This window comes from Stomoxys calcitrans, chromosome 5 (genome assembly GCF_963082655.1).
Source record: "Stomoxys calcitrans chromosome 5, idStoCalc2.1, whole genome shotgun sequence".
In the NCBI taxonomy this organism is placed as follows: Eukaryota; Metazoa; Arthropoda; class Insecta; order Diptera; family Muscidae; genus Stomoxys; species Stomoxys calcitrans.
The window spans coordinates 27746056-27764977 of record NC_081556.1 but is presented as its reverse complement, the minus strand read 5'-3'; the positions used below and the strand labels follow the sequence as shown (position 1 = coordinate 27764977).

Below are 18922 nucleotides of genomic sequence, written 5' to 3'. Positions count from 1 at the left end.
TGGAGGAAAAATAAAAATTGTACAAAAAATAAGGTAAGCCAGATTTTATAACTGAAAAAAAATATGGCATAGATTTAAAAATTTGTAGGCATCTCCCACTCGATTTGGGATATACACCTATTATATCGATATACATCTACTGTCTCGATAACAAGTCTTCGAGATGTCTTTTTAAGATGTTGGTTAAGATAAAGTTTACCAATGACAATTGCACTGCTCACTAATTAATGAGTAGGTGGAAGCATCTAAACTTTAAGTGGCAAAGACATCCGAGGAGGCACCTGGTAAGGTCGAATTCGCTATCGTGGAAGCCTGCCCAATGCATATGCACACCACAGTCTGCCTTGACATCTTAAAGGTTCTTTTTGTTTCAGATTATCCCCTTTAGTTGGTGGTGGGATGGCTTCATGCGACACTTTGTCGCAAATTTTGAATGGCAGATTCGTACTTGACTCCCAAATACCTTTCATTTTTCATATTGTCTCAATCGGTCCGAGGCGTCTGAGCCTAAAATGGGGAACTCGTATTCAACTCGCAAATAATTTGCATATGAGCCCCATATGTCTGCTTTGAAAGGTTTTTTAAGTTGGGGCGGCCCTACCCATATTTGTACCCCATTTTTAATGTTAGATTTGAACTCTATTCTCAAATAATTCGCTTCTTGTTCGCAAAGGTCGCTTTTTGAGAAGTGGGCGGGTCCCATATATATTTTAACCTCTTTTCATTTTAGATTCGTTCTCCAATCCTAAAAAAGGTCTTACATATGAAAACTAGATCGGTTGCGTTTTGAAAGTTTCTTTGACGCAAGTGTGACCCAAAGAGGCTAGGTCTTACATATTAAAACTAGATCGGTTGCTAGTCGCTCCACTAGGAGACCTTTGGATCATTGATTTCGCCCTACAAGTATGGTGCACATCAGTAGAACGTACAAAAGAAGAAGGTAAAAAGGCATATTAGAAATGAGCTGTTATAGGAAAAGTTTCGCCTAGCCTACCATTTAATGCTTTTTCTGTAATTCAGAATGACGAGAGGGCTAAATGTTTACTCATATTCTTTAATATTCTTCTGGCAATTGTGAGCGTCCCCAAAAGCTCTTTGTTACCACAGATCCTGGAGAAGTCCGTCTCTCCCCCAAGTCCAGCGAGTTGTCGCAGTCATTAGTAAGGGCTGCTCTGTAAGAAGTTCAAGTTCCTGCTTTCTCAGCCCTAGGATAAGTGACGCCCTATCCAACAGAACACTTGTTCCTGGCCATACTGTAAACCATGGTCTTATCTTACGCCTTCCTCTGACGGTTATCGAAAACGTCCATTGTATCGAGAAGCTCGCAACAGGAGATGGTTCAAACAAAAAGCACTATCGGTGCTCCTCAGTGATCCATTACTGGGTAGCTCGTCGGCAGCCTCTATCCTCGCCACTTTTTCATGTTCCAATGCCCAGCAAAGTCTGACAGTAATGGTTCGCAGAAACTGTGCATCTTCTTACTAGTCTAGTATGGCCCGACGTCAGAGCCCTCAGCACCAACTGACGGTCCACGTGTCATTGCATTCCGACCAGTTAACTGCTTTTGCAACGACATCGTTTTCAGTGCCAAAGAATTTCGTCTTCGTAATTCTAAGGAACTCAATGCAGACTACAGCACCGACGTCCCCATGGGGTTACCCCGGCTCAGGGACCTTTTCCAGGAAAACGACGTCCAGCCCGTCAATAAGGAAGAATGTGCCAATCAATGTATTCAAAAGGCCCAGGGAAAAATGTGGTAATACCAGCTCAAGGTTCATTTTCGGGAAAACGACATCCAGCCTGTCAACATGAAACTACTACCCTGCTACATTTCCCATCGAGCCGCTGGCTAAACCGGCACTTGTCATGGCCAGTCGCTATGAGAACATAAAAATAACCATAGTTTGAGGACCGCCGATTTTCTGAGACTCTCCTCATCTGAGGGCAATCTTCGATGCCCAACAGAAAAGTGCAGAGCTAAACAATCGAGAATGGCATTCAGCGCCCGTCTCAAGGACCTCCTCTTCGCTTAAAAAATCAACACCATTGCAGTACCTTCTCAAACATCGTGCGTTAGTTATTCGCAACAATCCGCAATGAAATAACATCCAATGGGGTTTTTTTCGTATAGCCCATACGATTTCTATAGGTGAGAATAGGCCAGTGTACTGTGCCAACTCATTCCTATAGAGTAGGTTGGAATATAACTCTCATATATAGGCAGGAGCTGCAAAATCATCCTTGGAGCTACTTGACCGGGTTCAACGGAGAGCGATGGTGTTGATTGGGGACAGTAGAGAACATCTCTTGAACATCGTCGGAATGTGGGTATCGTTGTATTGCTCTATTTTGTTATTTTCATGGCGTGTGTTCCAGGGATACAGGAATACAAGACTTGCCAGGAACTCATACCCGTTTGCAATTGATTGGCCAGTCGACCGAACCAAGCATTACCGAGAAAATTAATTTTTCGCCCGAATCATTCGTATGTGGAATCGACTTCCGGCTAATGTCTTTCCCAACGACATTGACGTTCAAAAATTTAAGACGGATATCAATAATCACAACTACTCTCTCTTTCCCCCCTCCAACCCTTAACTTTCCTAATTGCCAACGCAATACACTGCATATATAGGGGACATCCCTGCGTGTTGGTTACATGAAAAAAAAAGTAGCGCCAGGAGTAAAGCACATTCAGTCCCCTTATGTCCCTTTCCTGGTCGTTCTTTTTCCAGTTCAGATTCTGTTCAAGAATCACTTCCAAGTTTTTGATCCCTGGAGAGAACAGGAATACTATCCTGGGCAGGATAAATCCCATGAATCCCCTGAAAACACCGACCGATCGCCGCGGGAATAGGCTGGGCATTGGTTATTTAAAGGTGCCTTGTCATATCGAGCATCATAGGCACTCAGTTTTTGTGCAAGAGCCGATGCGCCCGGCCTTTCCGCTCGATACCGCGGATTGTCCGCGACTTAAGTTGTAGCTACTCCGTATGGAGCTTTCCACTATCCGCAACCTTTAGCTCGCAGCTAAACTTCTCGTGCCAGCAAGGAGCACTACACAGATCAGACCTCAATGTTCCAGCCTGTGTGGTTTTTTCCATAACTGCATTTTAGCACAGATGGATGACCTGCTTTAACTCTTATTTAATTAACTTTTTGACATTTAATTAACCGTACATACATACTTAAATATACATTAAGAACTTTCATTCATACAAACCTTTACCCACTGCAGATTCTTGCAGCTCACGCTTATGGATTTTTGTATTAAAAGGCTCCGCATGCAAATTGTAATTGTAATAAAAATTCACATTAAATGCAACACAATTTTTCAAGTAAATTATTAACAATATATTCAAATACATAAATATCCTTAGTACACTCATTGCTACTTCATTGACAAGACTAGAACGAACTTTTTTATTGATAACTCTAAAGTATTTTGCAAACTGAACAGTTATCTTTGACTAAATTTAAAGTAACTGTTTTTCTATTCATTTATAGGAGATGCAGCAGCAGCTTGTGAAACCTTATTTTATTGCGTGACTAAATTATTTATTTTACCTAGATAAATGCGTATGAGTGTCTGTCAAACATACACCATAGATAACGTTCAGTTATTTGAAGGGGTTATTTAAAGATTTGAGCTGAAAATAACAAACAAACGAATTTTTGTCCTGACTAAATTTTAATAAATCCTTAACTCCACGATCCTCGTCAAGATCATACAGACGAGCAAGCTCGTTTCGGTCTATTCTACCGATCGCTGCCGTAATGGCCATTCATTATTTAAAGGCTCTTATAACTCGCCTTGTCGTATCGAGCATTATAGGCACAAAAGCCGGTGCCGCCCGGCCCCTCACTGAGACTCTCATCTCGATACCGATGATTGTCTGCGACTGTAGTTGTAGCTACTCCTTATGGAGCATTCCACAATACGCAACCTGTGGACGCGCCTGGTAGACCAGCTAAGCTTCTCGTGACAGCATGGAGACCACACGGATTGGAGCTCAGAGTTCCTGTCTGTGTGGTGCATACAGCTATCCCGTCTCGGGGTCACTTCTCGGTGTCGTTGTGGAGCCGTACATGCGTACATTTCCTCTTGGCCGTATGCGATAAGATGTCATGGGCAAACAACCATTATCGCTTACCTTGGTGAGAGTCTTTCAATACAAGTTGTGCATTCTTGTAATGCTAGGTCTGTTCGCGTTCTTTTCCAGTAAAAATGTACAGGAGAGTAAGCATAGACTTTATTCTTTTGCTATAACACAGCTGTTCGATGCTGTATATTTCTGTTGGGGTAGAAATGTGCAAACTCTCAATTACCAAACTCTCAACATTTTTGCTCGCTCTCACGCACTCGCCCGCTCTTTTCTCCTGGCAAACAAAGTTCGCGAACGACTTCCAGTAAAATTTGTGTGAAATGTATACAAATAAGAGCAAACTCAAAAAGTTTTATTTACCTCTACATTTTAAAGATTGTCACTTAAAGCGGAGTATTTTGTTCAGCTTTCGGAATTGTTGCGAAAAACTTTGATAAAATATCATATTTTTAACACAATTACATGAAATTGAATAACTTAATCTTACATTCATATTATGATAGGATTAATTGTTTTGAAGTGTTTTTTCAATCCTTTAGCGTAATAAAGTCATTTATGGTTATACCATAGGATGGGTGTATACTAATTTCGTCATTTTGTTTGTAACACCTCGAAATATGCGTCTGAGACCCCACAAAGTATATATATTCTTGATCGTCATGTCATTTGAAGTCGATCTAGCCATGTCCGTTCGTCCGTCTGTCTGTCGAAAGCACGCTTACTTTCGAAGGAGTTTAGCAAGCCGCTTGAAATTGGGATTGTAAATAGGCCAAATCGTCCATGTTTTGATAAAGCTGCCATATAAACCGATTTTGGGTCTTGACTTCTTGAGCCTCTAGAGGGCGCAATTCTCATACGATTTGGAAAAAATTTTGTACAACGGCTTCTCTCATGACCTTCAACATACGTGTATAATATGGTCTGAATCGATCAATAGTTTGATACAGCTCCCATATAAACCTATCTCCCGATTTTGCTTCTTGAGCCCTTACAAGGCGCAATTCTTATCCGAAAGAACTGAAATATTACACAATCGCATATTCTTATTCAATATTCTTTGTTTGCCTAAGAAGAGATACTGAGCATAGGCCGAACTTAGCACGCTCTTACTTGTTTTCACATGCTTCAGCTTATACCTACTTTTTTATATGTAGTTTGACAGTTGTTCACTTGAAAAGCCGAATAGAGAACCTACCCAGGATGCATTAATAAGGTGAGGTCATGCGAACAGCTGAGTACAATTTTTTTTTATTTTTGTTTTGATTTTGCAGTAAATCTAAGTGTTAGTAAATAAAAGTGTGAAAATATAAATATAAAACACATTTTTAGACGATAGAACCCCGTTTACCCTGCTCATTAAATCCTGATTTAAGGCTCCCGTCAGTTGATTTTATAAAGCGAAAACAGATGATCGAGCCATTAAATCCGGATTTAAAGAGCAGTGTAAACGACATTTTAGCTAATGAGGGATAGCATTTTTCTCCATACAAACTCATGGCGAAACATAAAGGTGGTCGCATTTGTACAACAACCAAGATATATTCATTTACAGGTAGTGGCAGTTGCCCAACAACAAAATATTGAGTACACTAGCTGTCAAAATCAGTGATTAGTGATTAGAACTCTGATGTTCAGTATGTTACTAGTTCGCGCCATTTTTCGTTGTTTGTTGTGTTATGGTTCTTAACTAGAATGCACACACACAACCAAAACTCGCTCACAGAAGTGGACTACGCAAGAAAAAATTGTATTCAGCTGCTTACGGTACACTACCTTGTAATTGTGTCATGTACAATAACCATAAATCATATGGTGCAATCCGCCATCTTGCCATCAAGCTGATCTACGTTTTGCCAACACACACAAAGAAATTTGTGTGCGTTTGTATATACGTGTGCGTACACGAGCAGAAAATATGGGGGAAAGATGATGACAACAAAGAGGATGCAAACAAAAATCTTACATCTTAATATCGTCAAACCTGGCCGGCTGTTAACAGCTGTTCGCGTGAGACCACCTTTTTAAATCCGCCTTGATACAAACTAAGAGAGAAAATCCGCTTAATGGATAAATAAAACACCCCTTATATTGAACGAAATAACAGGAAACCCAAAAAATGTTTATTTACCTGTTATTCTATGGAGCTACATGCAATTTTTAGAAATAAGAGCAAACCCAAAAGGTGTTATATACCTTTACGTTTAAAAAAATTTGTGGTTGAACCGTGAAAACCCTGCTTTACATCCGATTTAGATAGTTGTTGGAAAGAATCCGGCATTGTTATTTATTTTGTAATGTGCCTTCATTTAAACCGAATAAATTAATTTATGTAATATAATAAATTCAAAATTATAATTTAATAGAATAATATTAAATATACAAACATATGACATCTACATGTGGTATCCAGATGATAGGGTGTATTCAATATGTTCTTTAGGTAACTGCATTATCTGCCCTTCACTGTCAACATACTTCATGGACCCCACATTGAGATGCTGCTCGTTGTCATCCTTTAAATCTAAATCGTGTTCAGATTTGCATATCGTACAGCATAGTACCATTCGCAACCACTCAACGAACGTTTTCCAATATGTCTGTAAAATTATTGAAACATTCAAATTTTTGTACCATTTCAAATTTTGCAATAGTTCACAAACTTTGTGATTTTTAGCTTTCTGTTTAGTTTTGATATCACCGCAGCATATACACACCGGTAACTGATCATACGCTCTTCGAAAGTTATCATTTGTGTAACCATAAATGATGGGATTTACTGCCGCATTTAAGAACATCAGGTATTGGGATATATACCAGAAAATCCGAAAACTTCCCTTGATCATGTTATTGGTGTTGGCGATGATTTGATCTCTTAAAATCACCAGTACGGTGAAAGGCAAACGTAGAACCACAAAGACTATGGTAATTATGAACAGAGTCTTGGCCACAGTTCTCTTATATGATACAGTCAACGGATGTTCACGATTCATAACTTTTTTCTCATAACGGTCCAGCTGAAAAATATGGAAATTATGAAAAATAAGTGTGAATAAATTGTAGCAATTGATTTTTCATTGTTGTTGTTTTCCAGAGTTAAAATCATTTATGATCCTGTAACAAAATTTTTTCCTTTTGAACTTCTAAACTACTGCAGATTGTTTCGAGAACGTTCTTTGGAGGTGACTTTGGAGGAACGCATAGAATTTACCATTTTTTGTTTCTCTTGTAAACGGGCAGATTTCAATTCTTGTCCAGAGTCGGCGGTCTTTCTTCGTAGCTGGCCCAGATCGGTCCAGACTTGGATATAGCTGCCATATAAACCCATCTCTCGATTTAAGGTTTTGGACCCATAAAAGGCGCATTTATCGTCCGATGTCGCCGAAATTTGGGACTGTAAGTTGTGTTCTGCAACTTGGCCCAGTTTGGTCCAGATTTGGATATAGCTGCCATATAGACCGATATCTCGAATTAAAGCCTTGGCCCCATAAAAGGCGCATTTATAATCCGATTTCACTGAAATTTGACACAGTGGCTTATGTTATTCTTTTCGACATCCGTGTCTTATATGGTTCAGATCAGTGTATTTTTAGATATAACTACTAAAAGGACCAATATTTTGTTATACACAATTGAACAATTATTTGTACTTATTAGTAATTGGTTCAAATCGGACTCTATTTCGATATAGTATGCATGTCAAAATGCATACCTTATGCATTTTGACGAAAGGTGGTTTACATATATACCCGAGATGGTGGGTATCCAAAGTTCGGCCCGGCAGAACTTAACGCCTTTTTGCTTGTTTATAGTGCGTTTTGACAGTTGTTCGTGTGGAGTCGAAGTCAGTACTAAGGTTTAAGGTACAAACACAAAATTCACATAAATTGGCCCACAAATCTTTGATATATCTCGAATTGACGCAGCCATATTGGCTGTTGTACTGTTTAATTATCAGTATAATATAATCTTTGGTTTGAACAACAGAACAGATAATCTTTGTTTTCGTTTTTCTTATAGCTTATATTACCTTGTAAAAAATCGCCGAATAGCAGATCAGCATAATCGCCAGTGGCAGCCAGACCATTACAGTTATTAGCACATACCAATACTTTGGCAGGATTGTAGGATTCTCCTTGCAATACATTTCCGTAAAATTTTTCCAATGGCGAACCTACAGCAAGCAATTTTAGTAAAAATAATATCAAAAAATATGGTATTTATAGCTCACCTTATAAGTTCTATATATAGCCAAGGGCAAAGCTATTAAAATTCCAGCCAACCATGTAAAACATATCACTATCTTAGCGCCTCTCATCGTAAGTCTGGTTTCCAAAGGTAAAACAATGGCAGTTAAGCGATCATAACTTACCGCCGATAAATTCAAAACTGCGGTAATTAGAAATGCTCCTTCAAGAAATCCTTCCATTTTGCATCCCGCTGAGCCCAGTAGGTAATTCTGATAGAAATCATTTATCATAAACATTGTGGGGCATATGAGCAAGGTCAGAAAATCAGCCACTGCCATATTGGCTATAATTAAATTTGTGGGCGTTCTAAGGGAACGATTGATTACAATCAAGTGTATTATGATGAAATTTCCAATCAGGCCAAATATTAAAACGGGAATGAAAGTGCATATTTTAATAATCATTTCTGACTCGGGTATATGCAGCCATATGCGATCTTCGGGAAAGTCCCATTTGCTGAAATCAAACTAAAAGGAAGAGAGGAAGTGTTAAGAGTTCGACTTCATTGTTCACAGTATGGGATTCCTGTAAAACTAATATGATTTTGCAGGATGACATTTATCCAGAGTCCCATTCTGTACCAAACAAAGATTCAAAACGACTGCTTGAAACGAATTTGGTTTTGGAAATTTTACGGGCAGCCTATATGGTTCAGATTTAATTCCGCTAAAATTTATGAATATGTGAACAGTGTTCATCGAACACATTGGTCTGTCTGTCATATGGTCCAAAAGGATTTATTTTTCAAAATGCTACAACAGTTTAGATATCTCAGCCAACTCCGCTTAATTTTAATTTTTTCTTACATACCTCTGACGGATCGGACATTGCGGCCATTTTAATTACACCGACTATTTTACACCATTTTGATCCTTTGTGTGGAATGGCTTGTTTAGTAATAAAGTCTCTTTATTCTATCTATTGATCATCAAGTTCTACTGCGTGCGCGAAATACTGATAAAAGTTGGCTAATGACATTGACACCTGCTGATTGCTTTTGGGAGCAGGCGAAGTGCTGTCTCATCCTTCAATTTTATCTTTGCCCATCAATTTGGTTTTATGTTTTTAATTTCTTTACCCACCACCATAGAACAAGGGTATATTAATTCTGTCATTCTGTTGCTCAAATATTGAAATATTGATTTCTGACCATATAAGTTTCTATATTCCTTAACGATCTGAAAATCTAAGATGATAAAACAATGCTCATGTGTCTGTCTGTTAATGCAATTACTCTTACTTTACTTTAACTTTAATTGGCTATGACAGAACATTTGTTCCCCTAGCCGAACGAAGAATAGCGTTCCAAGTGCCTTGATTTTCTGCGCTCATTCAAAAATCTCTAACATCTAGTTTCGAGGTGTCTCCCACCGCATGATCTTTCCATCGGAATTTTGGTCTTCCCGGTTTGCGTGTACCACCGTGTTTGCCTTAAAAGACTTTTTTGCTGGAGCTTCTTCAACCATTCTGACAACATGACCTAGCCAACGCAGCTGTTGTATTTTTATACGTGTAACTATGCTATCGTCGTCATACAGCTCGTGGTTCATACGTCGCCTATATTATTCCTATGTAGTTGGCACATTCCGTCTTGTCTCCTTTCTCGTGTACGGGACTTAGTATGCTAAGGTTCCGATCATCGGGTATGCGTTCTTCTAGCCAGATTGCGCAGACGAGCTGATGCATAGTTTCCACTTCCTTTTCTGGTCTAGAAGGGATAGTCGTGCAGAAGTTGTGCTGAAATTTATCCCAATCCGCCTTTCTTCTGTTTAACCGAGGGACCATTTCTGCAATATTTTCTCCAAGGCTGAAACTTATATTAAGATGATCAGAGAAGCTATGGCCATCCAACACGTCCCAGTCGCTTATTCTTGCGCTTATATCTTCCGATACAAAGGTAATATTTAGTACCTTCTGCCTGTTCCTGGTCGAATTTATCCCCTTTATTACAAATCGCCAGATTGCAAATTATAATATATTCGATAAGCAGCTCACCCCTTTTCTTGACATCCGAACTTCCCCATATCTGGTGATTAGCATCATTTCCTACAATGAGGCTCTCCTTACCTACAGAAGTGGCTTCAATCAGAAACTTAAGGTTTGAAGGTGGCATCTTTGAATCGTGTGTCATATATAGGGAAGCCAGCCAGTAATGAGGCTTATTTATTTCAAGGCTGGCTGCTATTGGATCTTAAGTGCATAGCGACAGAAGAAGAAACACATTTAGACAATTCTTAGCAAGAATACAGACTCTGTGTCTTCCCTTTCCCGTATCCTAGATACTGCTGTCGAAGTACTTTCCATGATAAAATAGCAACGTATACAGCACACTTTTCACTTTTACAGATAACGATTGGACACAAACTCGTTAAAAATTACCCGATAGTTTATATCGGACATAATATAGTTTTCATATCTATGGATCTAGGCATTGAACTTTTATTTTAAAATATGAAACTGTGATTTGAATTAGACTGCTCGACATCCTTGCCATCAATCGGACTTCATTTGGTCACATAGACCAATATTTCTAGTGAACTTCTAATAAATGACTTATTTTTGCCCATTTGTATATATTTATAGAAATTTATTCATGGTGGTGGGTGTCCAAAGTTCCACCTGGCCTGCCCTACATTATTACTTGTTGTTTAGTTATCACATTAGAGTGATAGAAAAAGGTCTGTCAATTTGAACTTTAGCACGTATGAATGGTATATGTCCATTGAGTGACACATTCAAGGATTCCTTTATATTGCTGACGCAAAAAAGCATTTCGAACACAACGTTACATAGTACATTTATGATATCTACGATTAGCGTTCCATTGTGCCCAAAGGGCAAACGGTTAATCGTATGTTCGTAAATTGTTTTTGGCCAACATAACATCTGTTTTCTGAGATAGATATTTTTTGCCTGGAAGTGTCTGTCGTTGACCCCTCATGTTGACAGATCTTTTGTTTGCTACTGCTCTACATGGCGAAACAGTTAAAGGTGGTCTCATTTGTACAACAACCACAAATCATATGGTGCAATCCGCCATCTAGTCATCAAGATGCCATTTCAATATTGGCATTGTTCTCAAAACAACCAAAGAAACTTGCCTTTGTGTGTGTACGTGTGCAAGTAAAATGAGAGAGAGAGAGAGAGAGAAACACAAACAGGGAGAACGTGAAGAAAATGGGGTGATTTGCTGTGAATGTAAACACGGACTTGACATCTTAATGCCGTCAAAATGGACTGCTGCTATCAGCTGTTCGCGTGAGACCACCTTCACTAATCCACCTTGGAGTAACTTTAAAGAAAAATCGCAGACTCATCTGATGCGATGACAATGTCCGCATGCGGCATAATATTTGCATCAATCTTTTCGCCCTTACATCAAATGTTGGACATAGTAATTTATTATGACTTCCAATATATAAACTGATCTTCTGATTAGTCTTCTATGACCCCTAGAAGCTTAAATTTGTGCCTGATTTTCAGAAGCTTGGTACGTAAAATACACTATGTCTTCATTTGAGTTAATTTATGGAAATTTTTTCCAGAATCCATGGAGCTGGGTTCCCAAGAATCAGCCCGGCCGAAGTTAGCACATTCATACTTCTTTTTTTGGTACAATATCGTCCAGGTCGGCTTACATGTCAGTTTGGTTTTGTTTTTTAGTTTGAGTTAACATAGAGCTTTACAACTTTGCTCAAAGTTATATTTGAGTGTAATAAAGAAAAAAGTGAAGTATGGTCCAAATCGGCCTATAAACTGATATATCTCCCATATAAACCGATCTCCCGATTTAACTTCTGGAGTCTCTAAAGGTCGCAATTATTAGTCAATTTGCCTGAAATTTCGCACGATGACTTCTGCTATGATTCTCAAAAAATCCGCCAAATATGGTCCATATCGGTATATAACCTGATATAGCTCCCATATAAGCCAATCTCTTGATTAGAGTTCTTAAGCCTACTTTAGCTTACGACTTTATCTCTGAATTGTGTATGCCGTCTTAATGACCTCCGGTGTTTTCTTTAAGTTTGGTGTATACAGGGAACTATAGTAGAATTTCCCGGCGAACATTTTTGAAGAATATTTTGATATGCTAGAATCTCAATTTAAAAAAACTCCTTTAAATTGAGATTCTAGCATATCAAAATATTCTTCAAAAATGTTCGCCGGGAATTTCTACTATAGTTCCCTGAATACACCAAAACTTAAATAAACACCGGAAACACCGGATAAACCCTGTTTACAAAAAGGGACCGAAAAATCATTTTTTACAAAATAATCCAAAATATTGAATTTTTGGCTTAAAGGGTACGTAAAGAAGCAGAATTGTCGATTTTGGAGTGAAAATCAGCCAGAAGCTACCAATGCATACAGAAAAGTCATAGTTTGGTGCGGTTTATGGGCTGGTGGCATCATTGGACCGTACTTCTTTAAAGATGATGCGAATTGTAACGTAACTGTGAATGGTGAGCGTTGGTGATATTCAACTTTTTTTTGGCCAAAATGCAAGAGCTTGACTTGTATGACATGTGATTTCAACAAGACGGTGCCACATGCCACACAACACTCGTAACAATGGACTTAATGAGAGGCGAGTTCGGTGAACATTTTATTTCATGTTCGGGACTGATCGATTGGCCGCCTAGATCGTGCGATTTAACGCCTTTAGACTATTTTTTGTTGGGCTATGTTAAAGCTCTTCAATTGACGCATTGGAAGACATCATTGAAGCATTTGTTCGTGAGATACCGGCCTAAATGTTGGAAAATGTATGCCACAATTGGACTAAGCGGACGGACCATTTGAGCCGCAGTCACGGTCAACATTTGCCTGAAATAATCTTCAAATATTAAATTATATCGACCATAGTATCGATTTAAATAAAGATTTCATGCATTTTTCTGTTTTTTTTTTTACTTTCCTATAGCTCTTAAAAAATCAACTTTTACCTGTGGGATGGAGCGACGCAAAGGTCATTTTAATTCCAAAAGCCCGGCTCGGCAACAGTATGCGTATAGTAGGGGCAAGTCCACTGAACCAGCCCTTCACGACCTAGTCGTCTACATGTAGGGTTCCCTCGCTGTTAAGGAATATACAATAGTAGTTTTTCCTGACATTAAAGGTGCTTTCAATAATGTTAAACCGACGTCAATCATGAGTGAACTGGAGTTTCTAGGTATCAACTCTACCGTAAGAAAGTTTATATATAACTTACTTACTAAAAGATGCATTACGGCAGGCTTAGGATTTGCATATCTAAAAAGGTGGGTCAGCAGAGGAACTCCTCTAGGGGGTTTACTGTCTCCTTTACTTTACAATATAGCTATTAACAATATACATATTATTGTCTCTGGAAAAAAAAGGTTGATACCTTTCACATTTCGCATGTTAATGACGGAGCCTTTTCCGATTAGAGCAAGTTTCCCAGCACTTTTAGAGGTATACTTCAGGAAGTTCTACATGCAACAGGGAAGTGGCCTACCGAAAGTAGTCTGGGCGTAAATCCGTGCAAGACAGAATTAGTTCTTTTCAGCAGAAGATGCAAGTTGCCTATAGTGGAACCTGTCTCCTTGGGAGAAGAGAATGTTCCATTTACGGAAAGTATAAAATATCTGGAAGTTTAGCTTGACAGGAAATTGAACTTCAAATCCAACATTTTGGAAAGTTCAAGAAAGGTATCTCTTGCCCTATACACCTGCTAGAGAGCCATTGGCAAAGGATGGCTTGTTTGTGCATCACAGCCGCACTTAGGACGACATCATCTGAAGCACTGAATTTAATCCTACATCTTATGCCTCTGGACATGGTGGCTAGACAAATTGCAGTGACCACTGCCATGAGGTTAAGGGAGCTTTCCTTTTGGTCATGTGGCGGCTACGGACATTGTGTTATCCTTGATACAATGTCCGATGTTCCAGGCAGTCTGGGTAGGTAGGGTGTAAACTTGAGCCCCTTTTTGATAAATCACTATTTCTGATAGAACCGATTGGAACTACGATATCCCTGGTAATAGAAGTTACATTGACTTTTATATGGATGGTTCCAAACTAGACGACGAGGTGGGCTTTGGGGTGTACTCGAAAAGGTTACCCGACACTGCCAATTAAGGAACACCACCTCCTTGGCTAAGATATAATGTCATAACGACGATTGACATAAATATATTCTCAGATAGCCAGACAGCGTATGATAGATGGTAACAAAGAGGGGGCTGTGAAGAATCCAAAACTATGTGGCCTACTCTAGACCTGAAGAGATCTACCACTTTGCTGTCACTGGCTAGAACTGACGTCTCAGTCATTGTGTCCGTCATGACAGGTCACTGTCTAATCGGAAAACATGCTGACAGACTAAAGGTTGCCAGTAATGACTTTTGCAAAAGCTTTGAGGACATCGAAGAAGAAGATACTATAGAACATCTGCTGTGTGTGTTCCGCACTGGCCGGATGCGGATGTAAACAATGGTTCAATGGTAGGCCTAGAAGGCATCTTCCTTTTTCTGTTCCTGTAGTATCACAATAGACGAAAACGTCTGCATGAGTCTGATGGTAGACTGCCACTTTAACCTAACCTAATCTACTCTATTAAAAGAAGACTGCCACATTAAGCTTATCTACCTACAGAAGTTGAAGAGTGTTAAGAGGTGGTGATGTGGTAAAAAGGTTTCTGTAGCACCAATGGCTTTAAGTCGGCTAATTTCCCCTTATTTAAGTCAGCATACTTAAAATTAGAGATTTATTGTATAACATGATATTTTTAGTACTTTTACAATTTAATCGATATCTAATTTACGGAATGAGCCCTCAATGCCAAACAATGAATCCATATCCACTTTTTTGCCTGGTCTCATATTCTCATCCACTCCAAATTGATCATCTTCGATAAAATATTCATTGAAGCTAACTAAATGTTTTTCAGTTTCTTCAATTAATTCCGGCATTGTGCCATTCGTGCCACCATACTCAACAGGCAAATATTCTTTGGGTATAAACTTGTATAGATCATCCAGAGTTTTGTGAACATAGAACTGTAGAAATAATAAAATATACATCAATAAAAAGTGTAAAACACTTACTTTGTTTATACAACTCACTCGTTTTTGCAACTTTTCACTCATCAAACTTCTTGAGAAACTAAGCACCGCTTGAGCCTCTTTAGGACAATTGACAAAATGTATACCCTTTAAACGCATGGGAGCTGCCTTTTCGGCAAACACACCCATTTTCTTAATGAGAGTCGGTTCGAATTGTGTAAGAAAAGAAAGACTCATTTTGGAGAGATCAATAATTTCAATGTAACCACTAATGACACAGTTATCATCATTGTAGATTTGCCAATCCATTAGCAGACACTGGAAACGGAATAGCTCAAGCATGGTAAAGACTTTGGGATCAAATTTAGAATAATTTGTTAGTTGAACCGAAGGACCACCTTCGCCCAAGGGCTTGGGAAGGCGAACATAGGTGCTAGAAAATAAAAAGAAAAGAAAACATTATATTAACTACAAGATAAGGTATCGAAATGTTTTTAAAATTTAGTCAACTAAGAATATAGGGAGACGGATAAAATAAAACTTAACACTTAGATCATGAGAGTGTACAAAGAATAACGATCTGCAAATCTAAAAGGTGTTTATATTGTTGATAAATTAGATAGTCGAAGTATTGTATTATAACATTAGAAGTATTATAAAATCTTCTGCAAATCACTCCTCAGTCAGCATCCGTAATATAATTCGTATACTTAAACTAATCTCATTTTGATCTTTCGTTTTTCTGGTCCCAAAATTTTGAATAAAAATCTAAATAATTTTCTCTTTCCATCAAAATTCGTTACTTTAATAGGCTATGACAGAACATTTGTTCCACAAGCCGAACGTATAATAGCGTTCTAAGCGCCTTGATTTTCTGCGCTCATTCTAAAATCTACGACACCAAGTTTCAAGGTGCCTCACACAACTTGATCTTTCCATCGGGCTTTTGCCGGTCCAGGTTCCGGTTTGCGTGTACCTCCGCGAAAAAACTTCTTTGCTGGAGCTTCTTCATCCATTCTGACAACCTGACCTAGCCAACGCAGCCGTTGTATTTTGATACGTGTAACTATGCTATTATCGCCAAACAGCTCATACAGCTTGGGGTTCATGCGATGCTGTATTCTCCATTAACGCAAACCAGTCCATATATATTACGAAGAATCTTTCCCTCAAACACTCAAGAATTTTTCTCCTAAACTGCTTACCTAACCCAAAGTAGAATCTGTTTGCCCGTATTATTCTTCGCTTTATATAAAAACTGGTATCATCTGTTTCGGTTACGGCGGGGTGGAGGTAGATAAAGTTACTGACTGTCTCAAAGTTGTGGTTCCCAACTTTCTCCATTTTCTTTATCTGATTGGTTGTACAGGGCGTTTTGGGAGTTGACACCATCCGTTTTGTCTTATCTCCATAAACTGCCAGACCCATTTTTACTGACTCTCTTTCGATTCTTTCAAAGGCTGCAGTTACTACTTTCGGTGACCGACCTATGATATCAATGTTGTCGGCATAGGCGAGAAGCATTTGTTGTTGTTTGTCTTTTTACGTTAGCGAGGGTCGTCAACGGTAGGGGGGTCTGTTTTTGCTACTCTTTTGTTTTCATAGTGATTCTCATGGTTTTCCTAGGGCGGGTTACTGGCCCATCTCCCCAACCGCATGGGTTTCCCTCTTTGTCGCGAGCCGCTTGCTCCAAGATCCGACACTCGCCCCAGCCGCCCCTAACCAGGGAACAGAAGCTGATGTTGGCCATTGGATACTTGACGACGCCAATAACTCATCTTGTCATCTCGAGCATCATTGACACTCAGTATTTAATTAAGAATCAGTGCCACCTGATCGCTCCTCTCGAAATCGCTGACGGCCCGCGGCCATACTCCGCATAAAAAAGAAGCTTTCTACTATCCGCAACCTGTGGGTGCGCCCGTAGCTTTCAGCTAAGCTTCCTGTGATAACGATGGACACCACACAGGTCGGAGCTCAAAGTTCCAGCCTGTGTGGAGCTCATAGTTATCCCGTGTCGGCCTGGGTAGCGTGATTACAGCTAATTGTCAAATATACGGATGTGACTTACAATTTTACAATGGTAAAGAATCTCATACACTTTTGATCAATATTTTGAGGTGTTGCAAACCGAATGACAAATTTAATATACCCTCAATCCTACACACCATAACACTCCACTACCATTAAGTTCAGCACCAAATGGTGCAAAGTTCGAATTATCGATAACTATCATGCAAATGACTTTGACATCAATCCAGTGCAAATATAACTCCGTCCCAATGTAACCCCAAGTATACTTACCCAGTTCGACATAATTTAATTTCTTTCTCCGACATTATTTTATCGCCAAACAATTCGGGCATCATAGTCTTGATTGTATAGAAATAGTCAATTTTCGATTTAGCTTTTTCTATGCTGTACTTGCATCCACGCAAAAATGAAACCAAAAATTGATCATCAAGGCGAGATTTCAAATGTGGCTGTTTATCAAGCCAAACACGTAAAGCTGCAATATCATCGGCTATGCGACTCTCCACCTCATTTAACTCCTCCTTGGCCACTTTCTTTAGGGCTGCATTTAAGGGACGAACTTCGAGCGTTGCCATGATTGACGGCGAAAATAGGCTGTAAAAAATACTTCTATGGTGGTTCACCTTAAACTAAAGACTACTGTATTTTTCTTAGCGCTCCCTTTGATACAAAACCTAATCATTTGGTGGTCGATTGGAACCAATTAGTGTTTATGATAAGGTTAAAAATTGGCTAATCTTAATTATATTTATAAATAACCCTTGTTCCCACGTACATTTGTCGAATATCACTATTTGAAGTATATTTGTACTAGTATTTTGTCTGAAGTTTGCAGCATAAATAACAGAAAAAAGGTACTTTCTAAGAGCTAGGCATTTCACACCCCAGGGTCTTAGGGTCTGCGAAAGTCTGCGACAAATCCAAACTATAAATTTGATAAAGCAAGTCCAATTTTTGAGATGCCAAGCATCAATAAAGTTTGGAAGTTTATTTAGCTGAGAAGAAATTAGCTGATAAAAGGCATATATGTACATTAGGGTGGTTTAAACAAATTTTTGGCTGCACCACCTAAAATGTTTCTTTTTGTTAGATTTTAAGCTTACCAAAATTTGAGCACAATTGGATGATGTTAACACGTGCTGCAGGGGCCTCAAAGTTATGAAAATCTCGATTTTTTGGCTATTTGGCGAATTAGGCGACCCATATCTCTGAAACGGCTAAAGCTATTTGCCCGTGTCATACATCAAAGTAAAGGCCATTCTCTTTTTAGTATTTTATGTTTAATAACGAAGAGCTTAGGTAGTACTGAATTCGAGATAATGAAGTCAATGTGCATAAAAACGTGCAATGTAACCCTTGTGCTGATAGTCAGGCTGTCGTTTTTATACCCTCCACCATAGGGAGGTATACTAATTTCGTCATTCCGTTTGTAACACTTCGAAATATGCGTCTAAGACCCAATAAGGTATATATATTCTTGATCGTCATAACCTTTTAAGTCG

General features: G+C 38.9%; 3 protein-coding genes across 3 annotated transcripts in view; all 3 read right to left on the bottom strand.

The window, feature by feature from the left end:
- Nucleotides 1–3562, bottom strand: part of LOC106085638 (uncharacterized) — a 29754-nt gene extending 26192 nt beyond the window's left edge. Inside the window, exon 1 of the mRNA XM_013249957.2 lies at nt 3224–3562. Coding sequence (XP_013105411.2) covers nt 3224–3389 — 166 coding nt within the window. The 5' untranslated portion in view covers nt 3390–3562. The remainder of the gene's footprint in view (nt 1–3223) is intronic.
- A 481-nt stretch (nt 3563–4043) lies between these two features.
- Nucleotides 4044–14264, bottom strand: LOC106085603 (neuropeptide FF receptor 2). Its single transcript, XM_059369703.1, has 5 exons — nt 14111–14264; nt 8335–8820; nt 8134–8277; nt 6767–7120; nt 4044–4166 (listed from the first exon to the last, which is right to left on the bottom strand). The coding sequence occupies exons 1-5, from the start codon at nt 14189–14191 to the stop codon at nt 4044–4046; spliced, it is 1188 nt and encodes a 395-aa protein (XP_059225686.1). The 5' UTR covers nt 14192–14264.
- An 830-nt stretch (nt 14265–15094) lies between these two features.
- Nucleotides 15095–17995, bottom strand: LOC106085637 (alpha-tocopherol transfer protein). Its single transcript, XM_013249956.2, has 3 exons — nt 17691–17995; nt 15447–15819; nt 15095–15380 (listed from the first exon to the last, which is right to left on the bottom strand). Exons 1-3 carry the CDS (start codon nt 17993–17995, stop codon nt 15126–15128), a joined length of 933 nt encoding a protein of 310 aa, XP_013105410.2. The 3' UTR covers nt 15095–15125.
- Nucleotides 17996–18922: the final 927 nt, after the last annotated feature.